We start from the raw sequence: 22,062 nt of genomic DNA, 5'->3' as shown, positions 1-22,062 counted from the left end.
ACATCCATTCCCAAAGAAAACATCCAGGCAAAGTTGACATAACCTCTTCATATAATATTAGCTTAAACACTTTAATCTTTTTTTTTATTTTCTTTAAGATTGACACCTGAGCTAACAACTGTTGCCAATCTTTTTTTTTTTTTCCTGCTTTTCCTCCTCATATCCCTCCAATACATAGTTGTACATTCCAGCCATGGGTCCCCCTAGTTGTGGCATGTGGGACACTGCCTCAGTGTGGCCCAGCGAGCAGTGCCATGTCCGTGCCCAGGATCCAAACCGGAAACCCTGGGCCGCCAAAGCGGAGCGCATGAACTTAACCACTCAGCCATGGGGCCAGCCCCTAAACACTTTAATCTTTGTAGTCTTATAAACCTGAGCAGCCTAACTGTTGTCCCAAACAATTGCTGGTCAGGTTTCTCACTGTGATTTCAGCCTCCTGACCTTTTAAATTTTTTCAAACTGGGGTGAATAGAACAGGCCTGTCTGATGTCCTTTAATGTTCGGGGGCCAAAAGCGGGATCCCTTTAGCCCATTCAACTTTAGGCAGTGTTTTAATAAAACCTTTGTCTTAACTTTATGTCTGTTCTATTGATCCCATTTTACCCTTTAATAACTAGCTAAAGATTTCCATCCTGTTGGGGTGAGTTCTGTGACAATTCCCTTTCTGTTTTCTTTTTGTTAACTTAATATTTTCATAAGCACATGTAAAACCACAAGAAGAAGCTGAGACCCCAAGTCTGATTAAGTTTGTAAGACTAGTGATTGTATTTTCCTTTTAATTTGGTCCTTTCATAGGTACTAATAAAACAGCTCTTTATGGTGAGAGCACTCTAAAAATTTTCCAACTTAAGGATCCATTGTCTGGCCATTTTCTCTCCAGAGTTTAAAGAATATTGTGGCCATGCAGTGTTACAAAAGAAAATCATCCCCTTTAGACATTGGCTTATAACTATAATTAGAGCATTTACTCAGAACCAGACCCAATGGGCTCTGCTTGGGCACAGACAGCATGTTTCCCATTCTGATACACAGAAACAGACAGACACACAGATCCAGACACAGAAAAGCCAGACACCAGTGAACCGTGTCTCAGATTTACGGCAGAAAGTCCTACAACTGTTTCTGCTCCAAATGTGGGCCCAGATGGCCCCTCCATGAACCGAAAGGACCCCAGATGGCCCCTCTCTGAATGGGAAGAAACCCAGATGGCCCCTCAGTGAATGGAAAGAAACCCAGATGGCCCCTCAGTGAATGGAAGGGACCCCAGATGGTCCCTCTGTGAATAGAAAGGACCCCAGATAGCCCCTCCATAAATGGAAGGGACCCCAGAGGAGGGGAAGGAAGTTCACAGGTGTCCCCAAGGTGACTTACCCTATTTCAGATGGAGTCCATTGATTCACCAGAAGAACAGACAAACAAATCTAGAACCTGTTTCCTTGCCATAAGAAATGTGCCTAGGGTCAGTGGTGCCAGGCCAGATGGAAAGTACTGGGGACAGTCCCTAGGGCAAAGCACCTAGGCAGCAGCTGGACTGCTTCCCAGGAAATCCCAGTCAGTCTGGGGCCATGGAGCCAGGGGCAAGAGCCTCCTGGCTGGCTCACCAAATTGTTAGCACCTACAAACATAGGTTCCCTATCCACCACACAAGAGGGGCCAAATAAAAACTGGAACACGAGGCTTATGGCAAGGAAAAGGTTTTGATTTTGGATTATATCAGCCGGGAGATGAGAGTGAGCCCTCAAATTTGTCTTGTTTTGTCTCGGCTCCCTGAAAGATGGGAGGCGAGGGGTTTTAAAGTTTTGTGAGGAATGTGGCTCTTGGGGGGGGTGGGGCGTGGTCAGTGGCCTTGCTGGTCAGAGCTTTCCCATCAGCCTGAGTTTGGCCTTGGGATGCCGCTTACAGGGAGGAGGAGGAGGTGATAAGGAATCCAGGTTGATGTCCTTGGCTGTCCGTCTCCATGGCATATAGTGGATTCTGGAGCCAGGGAACCAGGGAGTAAGCAGGGAAAGAGTGCTTTGGTTTTAACCCCATATATGCTGGGTTTAACTTAGGGGAACTGATATCAGGGCTGGCACCACTCCCACCCCTGGGTTTCGGGCCAGTGACCTCAGGCCACAAATTACTTTCTATGTACATGGCAAGTTGTGTGTAAGGTGAGGAAGCACTTGGGTAGAGAAACAGCTTTTAGAGGTAACTTATTAAATTCCTCACAGGCACTAAAGAAGTGTTAGCACCCATTCTACAACTAAAAATAAACAGAAACCATCTATGCCCTTACCTTCAATTTAGAGGTCAAATGAGAAAGTACATCAAGAAAATTACACATTTGAACATTCAAAGCTTATGTTCAAATACAATACCTCTATGCTGATGGGTGAAAGGAGTAGTTTCGGGTACACATGGGAGAGAGTAATGAGGATGAACAAACACAGGCCTTGGCCAAATCATTAATGGAATTTAAACTGAGTGGATGATATATAAGGAAGATCCTGAGGGTCTTAAAGAGATGAATGGCAGCCCTTCCTTTTAGGGACATCAGAGTGAAGATGTGGGGTGGGTATAGGGGGAGAGATCCTGGTTACTAACCTTTTCCAGCTCTCTGTGGCTAGGATGAGGCTCTGAGGTTCTAATATCTTTCTCAGCCTCATGGGGCTGTCTATACGTTGGCAGAATAGAATGTTCCTCACCAGCTATTCATAATTCAAATTGTTTATATTTGATTCTGAAAACATTCTATAAAACACGTTGAATTTGCTCCAGACTGTATTCCCTCCTAAAGAAGCTATTAGCCTGATAAAGTGTGATCCCTCCCTTGTTTGTTTCCCAAAGAGAATAAGGATAAAGTGCTTTATTTAACTCTTAATTCCTAACAATGGACACAAAAGGTCAAATTTTGTGTAGGTCTCTTTGTGCCTAAAGCATGAACCAATTAACTTTTCCAAAGCTCCTTATTCTTCCAGAAGAAAACTTAAACCTCTTACCAGGTTACAGAAGTTGAGTTTCTATAAGGAAAAGAAAATTTTATATCTGCTCTAGGCTTATCACTCCATCTATTAGGTGGAGAGAAATTAAGTAAGAAATGAACACCTAATATAGAGATTATCACAATAGAAGGCTCTTATTGTTGATAACGTGTCATTGCTACAAATAGATAAGGTTATTAAATTGACATATTAAAACCAATTTAGGGGGTAGGGATGGTTAAGAATTAAGTATAAAATCTTAAGTATCCATTTATAAAATTAAGTCTTTCTGGTGACAGGGACATTCAGTGTGTTTTGTAAATTCTTGAATAGGGAAAGCATAACAGGATGTTAAACTAGATTCAAGTGGGATAATACTTAGGCATACATTCATAAGAGGCCAAGATTAAAGATTACGTAAGCCTGGGGCAGGGGCTAGGGAGAGGAGGTGCATCAAGACATACTAGAGTTGGCTGCAGTCAGCTCTTTTTCTTGGGAAGAGAAGAGAGGAAGTTTTTCTGGGGCCCAAACAGGAAGCAGGGTGGAAGAGTAGAAGGGTGGGGCTGGAGTAACTTGTCAGCGGAGCACCTGGGAAGTACATTGAGCTAGCCAGAGCACAAGTCCCGGAAGTGTGGCTAGAGGAGACAAAGGCAGCAGCTCAAACAGTCCTGAGAAAGTAGTGATACTGTTGTACATCACTCGTGCATGCTTTCCAGCTGCATTTCTGTGTGCCGTTGTGATGCACTTTTGCGCAGAGAAAGGCAGAGCCTTGCCAAGGGCAAACTTGGCAGTGAGGATGGCTCTCTGGAAGTAGCCAGAGAAACTTAAGACTCAGCCTGTGCGTGAGAGGGGTCTGAGGTATGTGTTGCTAAAATGGTTTCTGTCAAATATAGCTGAACCCCTGAGGCAACTGAATGATTCTCATGCATCTCCCAGGCTCAGGAAAGGCGGAGCCCCCAGCATTTGTTCTTCAGGTCAAGTTGATGTGTACTTGGGAATTTTTATGTGATTGCAGAGCACAGTTTATTTAATGTCCTATAACCCACAGTAATAAGCCTAGGGCTTCTCTGTATGCTTGGCAGCCCACACAGACTCATTCTGCAAGAACTAAATAAGCATAGTCTAGAAAAGATCCAAGCAAGAAGCGTCTGCCACATCAAGTTGTTTATCAGAATTTGGACTCATGTTCTCAGTCTCAAGTACTATGCTAAGTAGTGTACAGGTATTTTTGTATTTTCATTCAGTGCCCAACTGGCCTGCTGTAGGTTCTGTTAATGCCATTTTTATCATTGGGGAATCAGTTTCCTGATTAAGTGATTTGCCCAAGATTGCTGCTATAGAATTTTAGACCACACTTCTGCTTTGTTACCTATCTCCCAACACAGATTCAATGCCCTTGATTCCTTATGTGGGTGTGAATAAAGTGTGATCCAGGAAGACAAGCAGAGGTCTTTGCAGTCCAAGGGGCTTTGGGACCAAAGTCACATCTGCATGTTTCCCCAGCAGGCAAGAGCTAGTTGAGACGAATCCTGGTCCATGCCTATAACTCTGTGTGTTGCTGCCCACAGTATCCGCCCACTTCCCTTCAAGGAAGTCTTAGACAAATCATTTGTCTGAGTAGCTACATCTGTAAAGTATGTTCACCTGTACAGAGTTTTAGACTCAAATGGAGCATAAGAAAAACAGTTTTATAAATTTTCAGCAAAAGTGAGAAATTACACTAAAATGTATCTGAGAGAAGGAGGGGTAAGGAACACTCGAACATTTGCTACACTGCAGAAACTGGACCTCTATCCTAACAGGTGAAGATTCAAGAGAGATCATTCCTCTTTGTGAAATGGGGAAACAGGTTCAGAGAGATTAACTAGCTCAAAGTTAGTGTCAGAGCCAAGATTCAAATGCAGAACTTCTGACTAGTACTGGGCCAGGCGCTCTGGGATTAGAAAGCTCCTGTGGATAAATAATAATCTAAATTACACAGAGATTGTACTGAAATCTGACCCTATAAATAGTCAGTTTTTCAACACTCACAAAACCGGATAACCTCCTCCAATTTAAAAAGCAGTTATTTTAATAAATAATCATTTACGACAAACTGTTACAGAAGTTCAAACAGTACACCATGAAACGTGTAAACAATTTTTATTGAGATGTTTCAGCTCCTGCTTTACCAGGTTAGTCAGTCTGTAAAGAGGTTAACAATTCCTGTAGGAAGAAAGACTTGAAGTTAGAGAACACAGACTACATTAAAACAAGGCAAAAACACAGTTATGGTTGAGCTTCAGAGCAGATAGAGATTACAAGGGGATGTAAATTTTAGGGGTGACTGCAACTAACCCTAATAAGATCCCACCTCATGATAGGATTGAGCCCCTCTGGAAGGCCTCCCAAAGCTGACTTTCTTGATTACTATTTCATGCATGTTTCACTTTGGTTTGAACAACTAAAGACTGAATAGAGTCTAAAGTCAAAAAAGATACTGAGTATTCATTTGATATACATAATAGCATCATTTGCCAATGACAAAAAGCTCTTGAAGTTAACACTGCCTACTTTCACCCAGCGAGGATTTTCCAGATGGCGTGTTCTTTAACTGTGTCTCACAATCTGTTTTTTCCTCAAAGACACTTCCTAGGCATACCTGTTCATCATAGGCTTCATTGACAAAAGTCTCACTATTCATTAGATTTACTTCTTCTTGGTCACTTTCTTTATAGCAGGTCGAATTTCTCGATGATGCTGTACTGTTTCTAGAAATCAAAGAAACAAAGTCAAAAGAGTTGTTTCTTGAGGCAGAAGCTGAGATTGGGCTATCGTTAGAAATGGCCAACTCATCCCCTATCAAAAATTATTGTTATGAGAATTATGCCCTGTTTTCACTGTCTCTTTAATAAAGCAAATGACCTAGAATGGGCAACACTTGAGTCAATTATGATTTACTAGGCATTCACTTCACTTTCAAATTGATATATCTTCTCAATTAAAGGAACCTAGGTAATTAGAGTCAATGAGAACTGAATCCAAGGATAGGTAAGTGGCAACTGGACACAGGTGAGTCAAGAAAGCAGTTTAATGTAGTAGAAAGACCTGAGTTGATAACCAGAAGCCCGAGGGTAGCATCCCAGTTGATCCTAACACTAACCAGTTAGCTATTAAATAGCGTTCCTTGAGGCAAAGACATATCATTTCTCCTGGCCTTTTTTTCCATCAGTGAAGTGAAGCCTGGACAGAGATGTAACTTTCCCTATAATGTCCCTTCACAATATGTTTATGTAATCAGTTTAATCAGTTTCTTCGGTTACTGTATCTTCCAACTCTAAAGGTATTTTGTCATCACTCCTACTCTAAATCACCATTCTGTTGTCCTTGTTTGTCTCTTTAATCCAATGACTCGCTAGCTCATAGACAAAACTTAATGCTTTTTGCCTTAAATCTTTCCTGAGTTTCTTTATTTCACTTCCTGTTATGGGCTGAACTGTGTCCCCTCCAAATTCATATGTGGAAATCTTCACCCTGCAGTATCTCAGAATGTGACCATAATTGGAGATCGGGTCTTTAAAGGGGTTAATTATGTTAAAATGAAATCATTAATTTGGGCGCTAATCTAATACGACTGGCATCCTTATGAGAAGAGGAGATGAGGACGCAGACGTACAGATGGAAGACCATGTGAAGACACAGCAGGAAGTCTGCACCCACGATTCAAGGAGAAACCAACCCTCAGTCTCAGAAGAAACCAACACTACTGACAGATTGATTTCAGGCTTCCAGCCTCCAGAACTGTGAGAAAATACATTTATATTGTTTAAGACACCCAGTCAGTGGTATTTGTTACTCCAGCCCTAACAAACTAATACACCTCCTAACAAATTTTTCCTCCACACAGTCATTGGCACTAACCCTGCCTCACTGGAAAGGAACCTTCTCACTTCATCCGAGATTGTGCCACTGACTGCTGTTGAGGCACACTTTATGTGCCCCTTACAATAATATTGTTTGCCCCAGGTCTCACTCAAAGAGATGGTCCCAATTATTATTTTTCCAGATCATCTAACAGCATGATGCATCTTAGCTGCTTCATCACCTAACTCCATCCTCAGAGGGCAAATTTCTAGAGTGGACTCACACCTCCAACCCCAATTAATCTTATTTTAATCCTATTTTATAAGCCTTCTTTGGAGTAAAACTCTCCCATGAGGACATTCATAGCAGCTCACCTTTTAAATTCGTGTTCTCTTTTGAAATATACGTATGCTCCCAGAGCCACCAGAACAACTGATAAGGTAATGATTAAGCTGAGGGCGATGTAGCCAGGGGCAGGTCCGCGCACTGCCTCTTCGCAGAACTCTCCGCCATATTCCATCAGACAGCTGCATTTTCTCAGCTCACCTTCCATGGTACAGATTCCCCGCCCATTACAGAAATCGCTGCTACAGGGCAAATGTTTTGACATCTGTGAGTCTTTGGGCCGAACAGATGCCCCTCTTTCCTTGGTGTCTGAGGTCTTGCTTTCTCTAGCAGGAATCAGAGGGTTTAGTGTTCTCCTGACAGGATAATTCATCCCTTCTGGATCCTGATAGCTAGCCTTGGTGGACTCGGGAGCCTGGAGAGAGTGGGCAGCTTTTGGAGTCAATCTTTTTCCAGCCTCTGGCTTTTTAGGTGTTGGTGTTGAATGGGTTTTATCTGGATAGGTACCTACAAAATAGTAGGCATGAGTGTGGCTCTATATACATGTACCACATAATGATGTTTCAGTCAATGACAGATCACACATGCGACGGAGGTCCCATAAGGTTAGTACCATAAAACTACGTGTGTAGTAGGCTATACCATCCAGGTTTGCGTAAGTACATCTATGACATTCGCACAAGGTTGAAATTGCCCAACAACACATTTCTCAGAACACATCCCCATTGTTAGGTGACACAACTGTATTTCACAACATCAAGAATTCTAGCAGACTTAACCAGATCAGTTTGAATTTACGAAATCATAATCACTACTATTACTCTTGGCCAAACAAAAAACTATTAAAAGCTTATATAAAAAACCTGCATATCTTAAGGCACTTAAAATGCTGGGTTTCGGGACTAGTGTAGTCTATGATACCAATCTCTTTTTAAATGATGGTATGCACAGTTTTAGCCAAGGTAGATTCCATCCTTTACAAAAATATCTTATTCTATAAGGATTAGTGTGGTAGATCTAAGGAGCAAATACCTAGACCAGAAAGATTTTTAAGATGTAAGTTTATCTGGAAACATTTTAATTTTTTTAAGTCCGAGTAAATGATAGTCTTAGCAAGGTCTACAAGTTGCAAATATTGAACTGGATTTGGTGGCAGTGGTGGGAGGGCATGCATAAGGTGCGGAGTAGGCAACAGGGTGCTTCTAGCCAAAGAGGAATCCAAAAGTTAAGTTTGTTTTTAAGGCATCTCACCATATTCTCCACCATTGTTGGCACAAGTATTATTCCTCATATGAACACTGAAGACCAAAGTACCAGGAGGGATGATAGCACTATTAGCAGTAAAACTGATTCTTGGTCTCCACCTTAAGTTGGTACCATAGGAGTATTTCTACTCTTTGATGGTAAGTAAGGTGTATCCAGAGGAAGCCAGTCTAACTTTTAAGAAGTTTCATGTAAACGTCAGAGTGAAGTAATTATTAAGGAGCAGAGCCAACTCTTGGGCCTAGGTCATCGGGAATGGGAGAGAAAGTGAAGGTATGTGAGATTTCTGGTTGAGTTTTAAAACCAGGTGGTGAAGGTGATAAATTTCTCACTCGTTGACGCCCACCCCCCTTCCTTGAGTCACTGCTACACAGGGCTTTCAAGGAAACCACTCTCCTCTGCCAGACCATAGAATCAACTCTGGGAATCAATTTCCATTATCTTTCCTAGTGAAGAAGAAGTGATTAGAGGTAATAACTGGTCTTCCAGCTAGGCAGGTTTTAGGAAGACGAGAATTTAAATTGAGAAGTCAATGAGAACTCTTCACTCTAAGATTCCCTTTCCAAATCTTTTTCTTTAATGGTTATGACCAGTTTCAATATTGAGCCCACTGTCTCTTCAGTTCTACAGCTTATGTGACTTGGTTACCAATGGAGCTGTAGCTTTAGAATTAGAGGATGGTCGTTACAGCAGAATTAGATATTATCATCACTCAGCTGACTGGCCATGACAACACCTTTCCAGGAAGAAATTATTGGGCACAGTATTTCTATAACAACCATCTACAGCTAGCATTTAAGTACTAAGTGACAGTGTTCTGTCCTAATATGACAACTTTATACACATTCTCTGTATTCCTTAACTCTGTAAGGTAGAAAACACTATTTTCTACATCAAAAAGGGGAAATCAAGACAGGTCAAATAGTTTGCCCAACCCCCTTCCCCTGGGCTGTGCTCACTGTGTGATCAGTTTAAATGGACTGAATCAAATCTACGTTAAAATGACTGCTCTTTTAGACAACATACAAACTATCCAGTTCTTTGGAGCTCACTATCATATTGTCTATTCTAAAATCGAATCAGAAGGCATATTAGCTTTCCACAAGGAGTCCACAAAATCTATATGCAATTGCCCATAGTTAGAAGTTTCATATTGTTCAGTTTAAAGAGTACACAGTGATAACAAGGTAACAGTTTAGAGGATAAAAGTTTGAGGAATGTTGCAGAAATAGATATTACTAAAAGTAAATTATTCATGATGAGGAATAATGGGTCCTGGGTAGGAGTTACTCACAGCCCATTTCATCAGATCCATCCAGACAGTCTGCACGACCATCACACACTTGCTCCATGGGAATGCATTTCTGGCCATCCTTACAGGACTGTAATGGTGCAGCGCATTGGGCAGCTTCAATACATTTGTTTGTGTCGGCCAAGTAGTACCCACGGGGACATTTACAAGTCTGTCCTTCAGGGTTTGGTAAACAAATATGGCTACATCCTCCATTGTCTTTTGAGCAGCTGTTACTACCTGTGGATCCCCGGCCCCCCCAAAAAAATATTGATTTAGATCGTTTCAGAAGCGTCTTCTGCAAATTTTATGCAAACAGACTATCCGAGTTACCAGACCCAGATGTTTTTCCCAGTATAGACAGCTCTTCAATTTAATTCCTTTTAGTCGACTAGGTAGCCTGTGATTGCTCATTCTTCTTCATGGATTAGGATGGCTTTAGAAGCCTAGGAGTTCAGACAGGGACTGGCTTAAGAGAAATTGAGGTGACGTCTGGCTCATTCAAGACCCCATTGTGAGTTCTCTTCTCTCCTCACACCAAGTATCCAACATCAGAACAAGAAGGGCCTTAGAAATAAAGCTCTCTTTAGATGAAAACAGGGAGGGTGTGGTCTCAATTATCCCTCTAAGAGTCATAGATAGGGAGAATAGATTGGTGATTGCGAGAGGTGGACGGTGAGGGATGGGGGAAGAAAAAAATGTCTGATTGTCAGCCATTTATAGCTTCTCATAGTTCTCCAAGGGTTATATCTTAAGCTTTAACTTCTAGTGAGGTTTCACCTCTTGAGATATTCCAGGAAGTGAGGAATAGATATGTATGTAGTGCAGATAAAACCTACTTTAACTGTGACAGGGACCCTCTTTCTGCTTCTCAGAACTAAGCCACAGATTATTATCACTTGGGTGACAATTTGTCACACTGAGGAATGCTAAAAAGGTTCTCTCCACAGAGCCAAGACTTCCGGAGTTTAAGCATGACTAACAGCAGTTTATAAGCTTTAGCTTTCAAAAACAAAGCAATGGAGCAGTATTCCCTTAAGACTAATAGATTCACCATACACGGTAGCGGGAAGTGTGGCTAATTATTTGAGCCCACATTGTTGGTGTTAATCTCAACTAGGAACAGATTTCACCTATGACTACTTTAACCAAGCCCATCATCATCCTCCCCAAACTTTCAGGTAGGCACTCCATCTGTCTCTATAAGCAAGGTGGAGAAAAACATCTGAGCACCCCCAAGTTGATAGCTCAAGGATTAGTTAACATCACAAGTAGATAGAAAGGACAATGAGTACAATGTAGACTAGTTCCACCTTAGAGCTAAAAGGGGATTTCAATTATACCTCAGCTGTAATTCAGTCCACAATAACAGAACTGAAAACAGAACCCAAGTATACCAAACCCCAGCTCCAAATTTTTACCGTTGTGTCTCCTAGATAAGTAACAGGACTAGTTATATAGCAGAATCAGACTATATGTAACTGGGTAAAGACAAGAGAGTTATGCAGATCTATAGGAATCTGCCAGAGAAATATTTTAATTTAATGGGAAACACAAAGATATTTCAAGGAGCTACTGCAAGATGGAGTACCCTCTTCATGGGGAAATTCAGTAGACTTCGGTGTTATAATCACTGCAAGGTTGCTTACCCTGTTGATTGAGTTTACTATAAACTTTTAAATCCACAATCTTCTGGTCTACTTGGAACCACCGGTTTTCTACAAGTTCTGCCTTGCTGTACCAAACGTTAGTGATTTGAGCTGAAACAGAAGCCAGTGACCAATCATCAACAAAAGTGAAATTTTATCTTAAGACAGTTTCCTGGATGAAGAACATTGCTCAGTAGGAAAACTGTCTCTCATCTGCATAAACTCCAGTTGAATAACAAGAGTTTTACAGAAGAGACGTGTTTTTCTAAATCTTCTTTCTGGGAAGAAGCTTCAAAATAAATAAAAACAGCCAGCCTTTCTCGAAAATAAAGTCAGGTGTAAGTTATGTTAAGCACATTCATATATGTCCAGATATATAAAGATAGAAAATTTAGATACGAGACATTTAAATGCAGCCCATACAATTGATGGGTAATGATTTTAAACATTGTTCTGGAACAACATTTCTGCAAATGGCTTATCCACAACAAGAATTCGCCTGGGCATCTTAAAATAGATGGCAAAGGTCTCACCATATAACTAATAAATTAGCGTCTCTGGGGTAGGATCTGACAACTTGTTTTTGCAATTCTAATGTGGTCAGCCCAACTGATCAATGGACCAGCCTTTGCAAATAGAAGGAGATAGATTTATTTTAAACAGCATTTTCCAGTTTCACCAAATCTAGACTCTAGCCAGAAACAATATATAAGAGCACTGTGGTTTAGAACAATCATCCTGCAAGTACAGAATGCTCTGTAATGCACCCAGCACTTTCATGTGTGTTTAGTCCCCTGAGACAGATACTGTTCTCATTTTACAGGTAAGGGATTACAGCTACTAACTGACAGGGCAGTTATACCACCTCATTCCAATTCCTGGCCCAGTTCCCTCTGCACCATACCATGGTGTCCTCTAAAGCCAAGAGCCTCCTATGAAAGGCAGAATGGGATTAAGCATATTCATATATAAAGAATAACCAAAAAAGTAAAAGCTACCCCAAATCTTAGAATCCCTGTTATACATACATGTTAGATCAGGGAAGTTACTTAGCCATTCTGCGAAAGAAAGACACTGCCAAAGATGAGTGCTAAGCAGTAGCAGATTTGCTTTAGATACCCAGGAGTCAATTCAGATCACAAAGACAATCAGATGTAGAATTAACACCTACCATCATCAATTGTTGTCCAGAACATCATGCCTTGGCCATATGTAAAGAGGTTAAGGCCCCGAATGCCTCTGCGGTCTACTCTGTATCTAGAGCCATCTTGTTGAATGCTTTCTATGAGTCCTCTCCCTAGAGAGAGAGGGTCAGTTAATTTCACTTAGCCCAAACAGGGGTCCTCTATCCTGTAGGCTTCTTTGTGTCTTGTCCTGCCTCCCCTCCTAGAGGACACCGTCTGCCATGCATTCTTTGAAGACCAGTTCTTCTTCATTCATTCTGCTCTAACAGTGATACACAAAGATTCGCTCATGCATGTTTGTTAAGTTCTTGATTTTATTCCTTCACAAAGGTGCAAGTGCACAACTCTGCGAGCTACCATATGCTGCTCAGGATGGGCAATGATTGTATTGGTTTGGAAGGTGGTTCAGAAAATGTAGACTCAGACCTAAAAGCTATTTGAAGTGATGGCTGGAGACAAGAAAGCAGAACATCACCATTTCACTCCGACCAAGGTCCCTCAGACTCACATTTAGGATATAGATAATAACTGCTTACCAGCGTCAGCCCAGTACACTCGGGTCTCTGAATCTGAAAAGGTCAGGCCCACAGGGACCTCAGATTTCTGCCACAGCACCTTCCTCCTGCTGCCATCCATGGAGGCACATTCAATGCTGGAGCCACGCTTACTGTCCTCCTGGGAACCCTGGTCCACAAAGCACATGATTGCAGTAGGTGGGTGGAGCACAACAGAGGTTGGGCGGTAAAGATTTTCACTGAACAAGACAGTGGAATACTGGCCTTTTGAGGAAGCTACACTGATGTGAGGATTCTCACTGTCAATCCAATATATGTTTCCACTGAACCAGTCCACAGCAAGGTCGATCACTGTCCCCTCCACAGATATGATTTTCCTCCAAGAGAGCTTTCCAGATTCTTTGAGCCTCAGCAGTCTGATATCACCACTATCCGACTCTGAAAGGTAGAGGGTCTTTTCCTGGACAAGGTAATCCACTGACGCAAGCTGGTTCACATTGGTAAAGGGAAGTATCCTATGTTCTGGTAAAGTTGCTTGTCCTAGCGAAGTTTCTAGATTTTTCACATAAATCTATGGAAAAAAATGAGGTGGATGGCACCAGCTGAGTCTAGTCTAATTCTTCATCTTGATTTTGCATTCATGCTAAGATATGCAAGTTCAGATTTTCATATATTCTACCTTCTAAAAGCAGATAGCAGTTATTTCTCTCACTTCCTGGAACTTCAAATACTTAAAATTCCCTGAATCCGTGAGTTTTGAAGATTTACTCCTCTGTTAAAGGCCCTCCCCTTTATTTTTGAAATTTATTTTTACTGCGATATAACTGACATATATCATCGTGTAAGTTTAAGGTGTATAACGTGTTGATTTGATACATTTATATATTAAGGGCCCTCTCCTTGAAATGAGACTCCACTTTTAAGATCTTACTGAAACTGAAATTCATCTTCTACCCCAAAATGTCTTTTGTCATTTGAAAGTGCCAAAGTTGACAAGTCTTCTGGATGGTAGAAGTTAGGGGTGACTTACTGGTTAGTACCTTTTATCCTATGATTTAAGAAAAGTTCCCTCATGAAAGGTATTTGTGCCCCAGGCTAGAACCCAGCCAAGTTCTTGTATTTGGAATTACTCTACATCGTCAGCTGGTCCTTGGACAACTAAACAAAGTTAAACACACTCTCAGATCCCTAACCCCACTGTGTTCTGAAGTACGAAGTGTTTCTTATGAGTGTTTCAGTAGGAGTGGTCTTCATTTCACAGCTATTTTATTTTGGTCATGATAGCTCCCAGAATACAGTGAATATTAAAATTTAAGTTGTATTTGAAGAATATTCCAAGGGAAAGAGCCCCTCCTACTTATAACTGTAATGGAGAATTCAAATTACTCAAAGTCTGAAATGGAATGTGGGCCAAGAACAGATACCTGAGTAAGCCTGTGGAACAGTACCTGTGTGATAACTGTGGGCAACACAAGGAACAGAAACGCAGACTCCTCGAGTGGAACACAGCTGATGCCGTCATCTGCAAGCAGGAGTCCAACTGGGCAATGACAGCTTCCCTTGGATCGTGGGCTCAGAAGGCACAAGTGAGAACATCCTGTGTCCAGACAAGGATTAGAAGACCTGGGCTGTAGCACAGCATGCATTATCTGGAAGAAAATAGCTACATGTCACTATGAATTACGGAATCCTTATAAAACAGCAAATGAATAAACTGTGCTTTTTAATCATTATAGATGGGTGTCACTACAGTTTGTACTCGGGAGCTCATACATGTAGCCTCCTCAGGGAGAATTAGGGGGATATTTTGAAGAGTATGCTATAGACCTTGAGTCCATAAGGCTGTTCAAAACGCTTGATGAGGACAGCCCTGTTCTTGCCTGTCGTCTTCTTCATGCGCTGTACTGTTCTCGTCTTCATTTCAGACCAGAAAACTTCATCTTCAAACACAGCGACCGAAAAGGGGTTCTTGATTTGTGTTAGCTGCAACATCTAAAATGGTGATGGTGAGGTGTCTGGGATGAGTTTTACACCAAGCACATGACATTCTATACAAGCCTAATACTAAAAGAACACTTACACTAATACCAGTACCATCTAGATTGGCAGAGCCAATACAGTGAAATTTGTCATCAGACCAGAATATCTTCCAACTCAACTGGTCAAGAGCTATGCTAGTTGGCCAGCCAAGACCTTGATTGATGAGTATTTTTCTGCTGCTACCATCCATTCCAGCTTGTTCTATTTGAGGTTCTCCTCCAATTTCAGACCAGTACATTAACCTATATGGATAAAGTCCATTTTAAGATAAAGTATTACCTCACAGAAAATAACATCAATTCATTCCTTAAAACACTGATTTACAGCCCAACTATTTTTTCCTCAAACTTAAACTTGGTCTATATCTTAAGCATAATTTGTGAAGTAGTAAAAGAAGGTTTTCCTTGAAATTTTATGGTAATTGATTGGTCATCATTTACGGGTAAAATATCTATAATGACAGCTGTACAAGAAGCCTAAGAAATACATTAGTCCCCAGCCTGGAAAATATCCAGGGAAACTGCTAATCTTTTCTGGGCCAGAAAGTAGGCTAGTTCCATGGGCAGATGTGTGCCTCAGACCTCATTCTTGGCCACAAGCCATTAGATGCATTAGAAACTACTGCCAATTTCCTGAGGACCACGTTAACAGATTCCTAGCTGAAGGTATTGGAAAGAGAGAAAAACAGAGGGAAGGTATCCCGTCTGGGTCACCTTTGGACCCTGAGTTTTGCTCTATCTTGTTCTTACATTTGATACACACACCATCCCAATGAGGCTTTAGCTCTGACAAGTAGGAAATATTGTCTCTAAGTTCCTGGCTCTTTGCAGACAGAAAGAACTCTAGATAGAAGAACCCAGATTCAACCCCAACACACAATAATTCCCTCCTCCCCCACCAATCACATTATTGTAAATTAAACACCATCCCCAGTTCCATTCGCCCTCCTCCTGCTATTTTAAAGCCATAAAAATTCTCCATTCAGAGGTATACTTATTTATTATAGCGAAAGAAAGTATAAATAGACCACCAAGTGGCACATGCACATCTCACTTTACTGATATAAAGGACTTTTTCCAGAAGCTTTCAAAATTACTATGTGTATGGTTGACCCACATCACCATAAGATCTAAAGTAAAGTCAGATGAGGTTTCTATTCGCTCGAGCTGTGTTGAATGAACACGGCCAAAGTAGAACTAAGAAGAAATAACAAACTTAAAGGACTTGATGAGGCATTGTGACACCTGGACTCACCCATTTAGGGGATCTAAAGCCAAAGACCGTGCTTGATTCAAGTCGTCGTCCAGGACGATCGTGTACTCAGATTTTCCTCTCCAAATAGCAGTCAACTGAATTGCCAAAATCCGGCCAGCTGTCCCATCCATCCAGTAGAGATTTCTCCCGATCCAGTCAACCACTATACAGTCTGACTTTATCCCTGAAGAGAGGAAACCATTTGACATGTGTACTTAGGTTCAATTATAGCTTTTACTAGGTTCGAGCTCACAGGGTTCAGATTTGCATGCCATGTTAATTCATTTCCCAACTTGTATATGCATCTCCATCAGAGCAGTCTTCTCTAAAATGCTCCAAAGTACTATTTGTAGGGGAAGGTGACCATTAAACATAATGATCACTGGCTGATGGTTTGGCTGATTCCCCTATCTATTGAGATGAAAATGCATCTTTCCATTACTAACCAACCAGCAAGCCTTGATCCTTTTTAGTTAAGAAGATACAGTAGTACCCCTTATCTGAGGTTTTACTTTCCATGGTTTCAGTTACCTGCAGTCAACCACAGTCCAAAAATATTAAATGGAAAATTCCAGAAATAATACACAAGTTTTAAATTGTGCACTGTTCTGAGTAGCATGATGGAATCTCACACCATCACGCTCTGCCCCGCCCATCATCCTTTTGTCCAGCGGACCCATGCTGTATATGCTACCTGCCCTTTAGTCACTTAGTAGCCCTTTGGGTTATTAGATCGACTGTCACGGTGTCACAGTGCTTGTGTTCAAGTAACTCTTATTTTATGTTATGCCCCAAAGCACAAGAGTGGTGATGCTGGCAATTGAGATATGCCAAGGAGAGGCCATAAAGTGCTTCCTTTAAGTGAAAAGGTGGAGTTCTTGACTCAGTAAGAAAAAGAATCGTAAGCTGAGGCTGCTAAGATCTACAGTGAGTTTTATTACAGTGTATGTTATAATTGTTCTATCTTAGTTATTGTTGTTAATCTCTTACTGTGCAATTAAACTTTATCATAGTTATGTACATATAGGAAAAAACAGAGTATATATAGGACTCGGTACAATCACAGTTTCAGGCATCCCCTGGGGTCTTGGAATATATCCCCCATGAATATAGAGGGACTACTGTGTAATAAACCAAAGTTTAGAACGTTAATGGCCATTCATTTTATTTTCATGCTGTGTGTACTTAGTAAGGGCAAGGTGAAAGCATACCCAGGGACACACCTTTCACCATGGTCCCTTTCTTCTTCGTGTCCATGCTGATCCACTTGATACTTTCCGCACCGAGATCTGTCCAGAAGACTTTCTGCTCCACGAGGTCATAGTCAATAGAGAAAATAATCAAGTTCTTGTCTGTAGTTGCCAGAATATCTTCTTTCAAGCTCCTCAATCCGTAGAGGAGCAGGTTAAACTGAATTGCCACAAGCAGGATTGGTTCAGGACCTGTCGAATAAGAACCACTTTCAGCATGGCCTTGAGGAGTTTGAACAGCTAAGGAATGGGAGGACAAAGTAGAGTTGACCTCACTGCCAGGCCTGCGATACCAGCCAGCTGGTGTCTGAGTAGTTCTTCCCTCGATGTAACGGTTAAGCCAATACTCATGGTTGGAAGATACTTAGAATAAAGGCATGATTAGCTTAAATTGAAACCCACATTTCTAATTAAATATTTGGAGGTAAGTGGGCTGAAAAAAGTACTTGTCAGGACTTCAGACATTTATTCTAACTTCAGGTAAGGTTGACCCCCAGATAGAGCCAGAGTTAAGTCTTGTTATAACAATGCCTTATGAGTAGACACTATGAGACTCAAATTCAGTCTCAAAGACAAGGTATAAAAATGAGAATGTGCTAGGCTTGCTCTGAAGACAGATAAAGCAGGCAGGAGATTTAAGACCTGAGAAAGAGCTTTGCAGTGGTATTCCTGGAAGATTTAGGACCTTGAAGCTCATGACTCAGGGCTGAGGAGTTATTCCCAGCTCCAGTTTACCTGTTGCTTTACAGGTGTGGCCATCAGGCTCCAGCAAGTAGCCAGGATGACAGGTACAGCTGTAGGAGCCCCTGGTATTGACACAGGTCTGACTGCAAGGCTGACCACCCAACTTCTGGCACTCATCCACATCCTTGCAGATTTGGCCACTGCTCTTCAGCTCAAAGCCTTGCTCACAAGCACATGTCTGAAAGAGGTTGGAAAACATTAAGACTTTCTGAAGACAGTACAACACTGACATAAAGGCCTCAACTTGGCTATAAAAAGCACATGGCAATACACTCAATTTCAGCAAATCAAACAGTTCTTAGAACCAACTTCATTTTGAATAGTCACTCTCTCCATCTTATCAACACTGCCACACACCTCATACCTTTGCCACCACCATGGGTCCCAAGTTAACAAAAGTGTCCAAGTTCAGCCCAGGTCACCTAGAAACCCCAGCAGAATCAGTAAGTGAAGAGGCATGCAGACCTGAATTAATCAATTGTCTACCCATAGAGATGTTACTATGACCAGACATCAGAACACAGTTTTCTTCTACCTGCCCATCAGAATCAAGTTCACTATGCTCAGCCAACTAACAGTGCTGGACTAGAGCAGAGGCAGTCCTCAATTTAAGGACAGGCCATATTCCAAATGCTCATATGGAAGGAACTTCGAGAGAACTTCTTGCTTAGCCCCAAGTGTTGCCCAGAGCTCACATCTGGGGCAGGAAGTGTTGCCCCCTTTCACTAGAGCAAGTTCATAGCTGCTAGAGAACAGAAACTGAACCAACTCACAGGCCCCTGTGGGGACTTGTAGCAGGAGTGAGAACACTGCGCTTGGCCGCATGCTGATGACGAGCACTTTCCACCTTCATCCGAGCCATCGGCACAGTCCTCCTTCCCGTCACACACCAGGCTGACGTTGAGGCAGGCATGGGAGCGACACTGGAACTCAGAACTCTGGCACTTCTCAGGGGGGCCTGGAGAGGACGACTTTCTACTCTGATAGTCTAACCCCCAACATCCCTCCCACAGCAAGGCTTTCCTGTGTACTATCAAGACACCTCCATCTAGTAAAGGAATGGATTTCAGGTCGTGCAGCATCTGCTGGCTAAGCTGGTCTCTCGCGCCGAGAGAAAGCCAGCAGTACCTTCGAAGCCGTGTGCCTTCTCCCACAGCGAGAGTGCCCTGCACTTACATCCAGCCTCATCACTGCCGTCCCTGCAGTCACGCTGCCCATCACAGAGCCACGAGTCAGGCACACACTGGTCTCCACTGGCACAGGACCACTGCCTGGAGCCACAGCGAAGCTCCTCAGGGTCACAGTCCTGAGGAGACAGTGAGTGTCTCTGTCAGCCAGCGACATCTGCATTCCGAGTCCAGGAAGGGGTTCTCGGAGGAAGAAGCCTGGGTTATGAGAGAACTCTTAAGTCTCTTCTGCCACGAGGCCAGATAGAGCCTAAAAATTCAGAGGTGACGCGAATCAGGAGAAACTGCACAGCTGGAGTTTAGGTGAGGCGTTCTAGGTGATACAAACGTGGGTGGGAAGTTGGAAGAAATGTCTTATTTTGCCAAACTAATAAGAAAGTCTTATTTTCATTTAAGAAATGTAAGCAAAAGAATCTGCCCTAGAAACTCTTCTCTAGAATCCTTCCCATCATTTCTAATGCAAACCCTGGCACATTAAAAGTTACAGCATCTTTTGCACCTAATCTGACTTGGAAGCTCAAATCTGGTGCAGGATGTACAAGAGGAAGAGAGGGGGGACATTGTGCACATGCTATATCCCAGAACCTTTAGAGACCTTCTCAACCTCTCAGAGATTACATGGCCTATCTCACACCCATTTTACTGATGAGGAAATGGAACATTAGGGAGTAAGTATTTCTCAAGGTCAAATGCAAGCAGTAGGATTCAAGCCCAGGTTGCATCTCAAATGATGTGGGAGCTGCAGTGTACTGCATGATGACAATTAATTGAATATCTCTGACTTGGACATTTAAGCCAGGGTCATCAAGACCTAACATTTGCAAACCTTCTAATAATAAAAGCCTCTTAAAAGTTTGACTTTACACAGGATGATCTTGATTCTTTGAAGTAGTTCCAAGTGGCTTCCTGGGCAGTAATTATGGGAGACATCTTTGCTCTTGTGTTTTCCCAAGTTTTCTACAGGGAAGCACGTGTTACTGTTGTGATTAGACATCTACTTTATTTTTCGGAAAGAACATTGGACTACCTTCTCATCGGTTCCATCTTTGCAGTCTAAGTCGTGGTCACATATCCAGTCTGCCAACACACATTCTCCACTCCTCGGGCACTTAACCTCCCCTCCTGGGCACCGCAGCGGCCAGGCAGCAGGACAGCCTTCTTCATCTGAGTGGTCCAGGCAGTCTCGGTTGCCATCACAACGCAGAGAGTAAGATATGCATTGACCATTCCTACATCTAAATTCAGATGTGCCGCATTTTTCATGAACTGGAAAATAAAGCTTTAGGTAAGAACTCAGGCAGATGTAGAAGTGATTCAATGGCAAGTAAAATGGTTTGAAGACTCCCTGGCCTTCTGCTGTCGCCTTGGAAACTCAGCCCCAGCAGGTGATAGGACAGAAGGCAGTTCAAGTCACGCGTTAGGCCAGAAAAGTCCTACTGATCCAGCCCAGAAAATCCCCTCTGTCCTGGAGAATAAAGCCTGAGGGACAGCGATGGGAGGACATGTGGAAGGAGTGTGGGAAAGGCAGGGTAGGGGGATTCAGCTTTGGGACCTTAATATCATCTATGAAAAGAGAAATTCTCCCACAACATCCAACATACTCTACAATTTATGTTCTTGGACTCAGTGCCTACAGAAGGAAGTAGCTTGACTTGGTTCAAAAAAAACGATCAGGTCTTACACAAAACTGTAAATACGTATTGAAAAGTAAATTATACCTTGGGTTCTTCTCTACTTCCTTCCTGTATCTCTTTCTCCCTGATGTTCTTCCCATAAGCCAGGTCACCTCCACATCTAAATCTATCATGGTACCTTACCCAGCCTCCTCTTCTTCCCACTTCAAGTCTCCAAATTCTCTCTCTATCCTATGACCACAGGGCAATGAAGGTCTTTGAAACATGTCATTGAGAAGAATAAAAATAAAGTGTGAGTATCTCATAAAAATGAGGAGATAGTGATAACACCTACACATAAGATGGCTCATCACATGAGAAGACCCAGGACCAAAATTAAAATCTTCAAGGAGGTAGATTTGAGCTCAACAAGAAATACTACTTTGTTTTGGTAAGTAGACTGGTTTTCCACTACTGGAAATCTTGTCATGGAAAAGGGAATGTTACAGTGTGATATCCAAGGTCCCTCCAACTCAGGAACTTTCATCTTAGTCTGTTAACTCTGCAGTAACTACAGTCCATCCTCACTATTTGTGGATTCAGTATTTGCACATTCACCTACTTGTTCAAATTTATTTGAAACCCCTAAACTCAGCACTTCCACACTTTCATGGTCATTTGCAGAGATACACAAAGCAGCAAAAATTTGAGTTGCCCAACACACGTTTCCAGTAGAGGCTGAACAAAGCAACGTTCTGCTTTCTTGCTTCAGCTCTCATACTATAAACAAGTGTCCTTTCTGGAGTCTACTTAGGACGATGCTTTTCACATTTTTATACTTTTTGCTGATTTTGCTGTTTAAAATGGCCCCCAAATGCAGTGCTGAAATGCTGTCTAGTGTTCTTAGATGCAAGAAGTCTA

The 22,062-nt window shown here is 42.1% G+C and overlaps 1 protein-coding gene across 2 annotated transcripts in view; it reads right to left on the bottom strand.

Moving 5' to 3' along the window:
- Nucleotides 1-569: 569 nt before the first annotated feature.
- LOC106824320 (low-density lipoprotein receptor-related protein 2-like) overlaps nucleotides 570-22,062 on the bottom strand; it is a 47,926-nt gene continuing 26,433 nt past the window's right edge. The window contains exons 18-33 of one of the 2 annotated variants that reach the window (XM_070499887.1): nucleotides 20,556-20,794; nucleotides 19,518-19,647; nucleotides 19,115-19,299; nucleotides 18,333-18,519; nucleotides 17,571-17,789; nucleotides 16,348-16,531; nucleotides 15,134-15,335; nucleotides 14,881-15,045; nucleotides 14,502-14,702; nucleotides 13,075-13,624; nucleotides 12,526-12,651; nucleotides 11,355-11,465; nucleotides 9,709-9,945; nucleotides 7,181-7,658; nucleotides 5,605-5,713; nucleotides 570-5,168 (exon numbers count right to left, since the gene is read on the bottom strand). In XM_070499887.1, the coding sequence (XP_070355988.1) occupies nucleotides 5,139-5,168; nucleotides 5,605-5,713; nucleotides 7,181-7,658; nucleotides 9,709-9,945; nucleotides 11,355-11,465; nucleotides 12,526-12,651; nucleotides 13,075-13,624; nucleotides 14,502-14,702; nucleotides 14,881-15,045; nucleotides 15,134-15,335; nucleotides 16,348-16,531; nucleotides 17,571-17,789; nucleotides 18,333-18,519; nucleotides 19,115-19,299; nucleotides 19,518-19,647; nucleotides 20,556-20,794 (3,353 nt within the window). In that variant the 3' untranslated portion in view covers nucleotides 570-5,138. Of the gene's footprint in view, nucleotides 5,714-7,180; nucleotides 7,659-9,708; nucleotides 9,946-11,354; nucleotides 11,466-12,525; nucleotides 12,652-13,074; nucleotides 13,625-14,501; nucleotides 14,703-14,880; nucleotides 15,046-15,133; nucleotides 15,336-16,347; nucleotides 16,532-17,570; nucleotides 17,790-18,332; nucleotides 18,520-19,114; nucleotides 19,300-19,517; nucleotides 19,648-20,555; nucleotides 20,795-22,062 lie in introns of both variants that reach the window. The other variant, XM_044760640.2, reaches the window with a different exon arrangement.

This window comes from Equus asinus, chromosome 27 (assembly GCF_041296235.1).
Source record: "Equus asinus isolate D_3611 breed Donkey chromosome 27, EquAss-T2T_v2, whole genome shotgun sequence".
Classification (NCBI taxonomy): domain Eukaryota; kingdom Metazoa; phylum Chordata; class Mammalia; order Perissodactyla; family Equidae; genus Equus; species Equus asinus.
The sequence above is the reverse complement of the archived record's forward strand: the minus strand, read 5'-3'. Positions and strand labels throughout refer to the sequence as shown.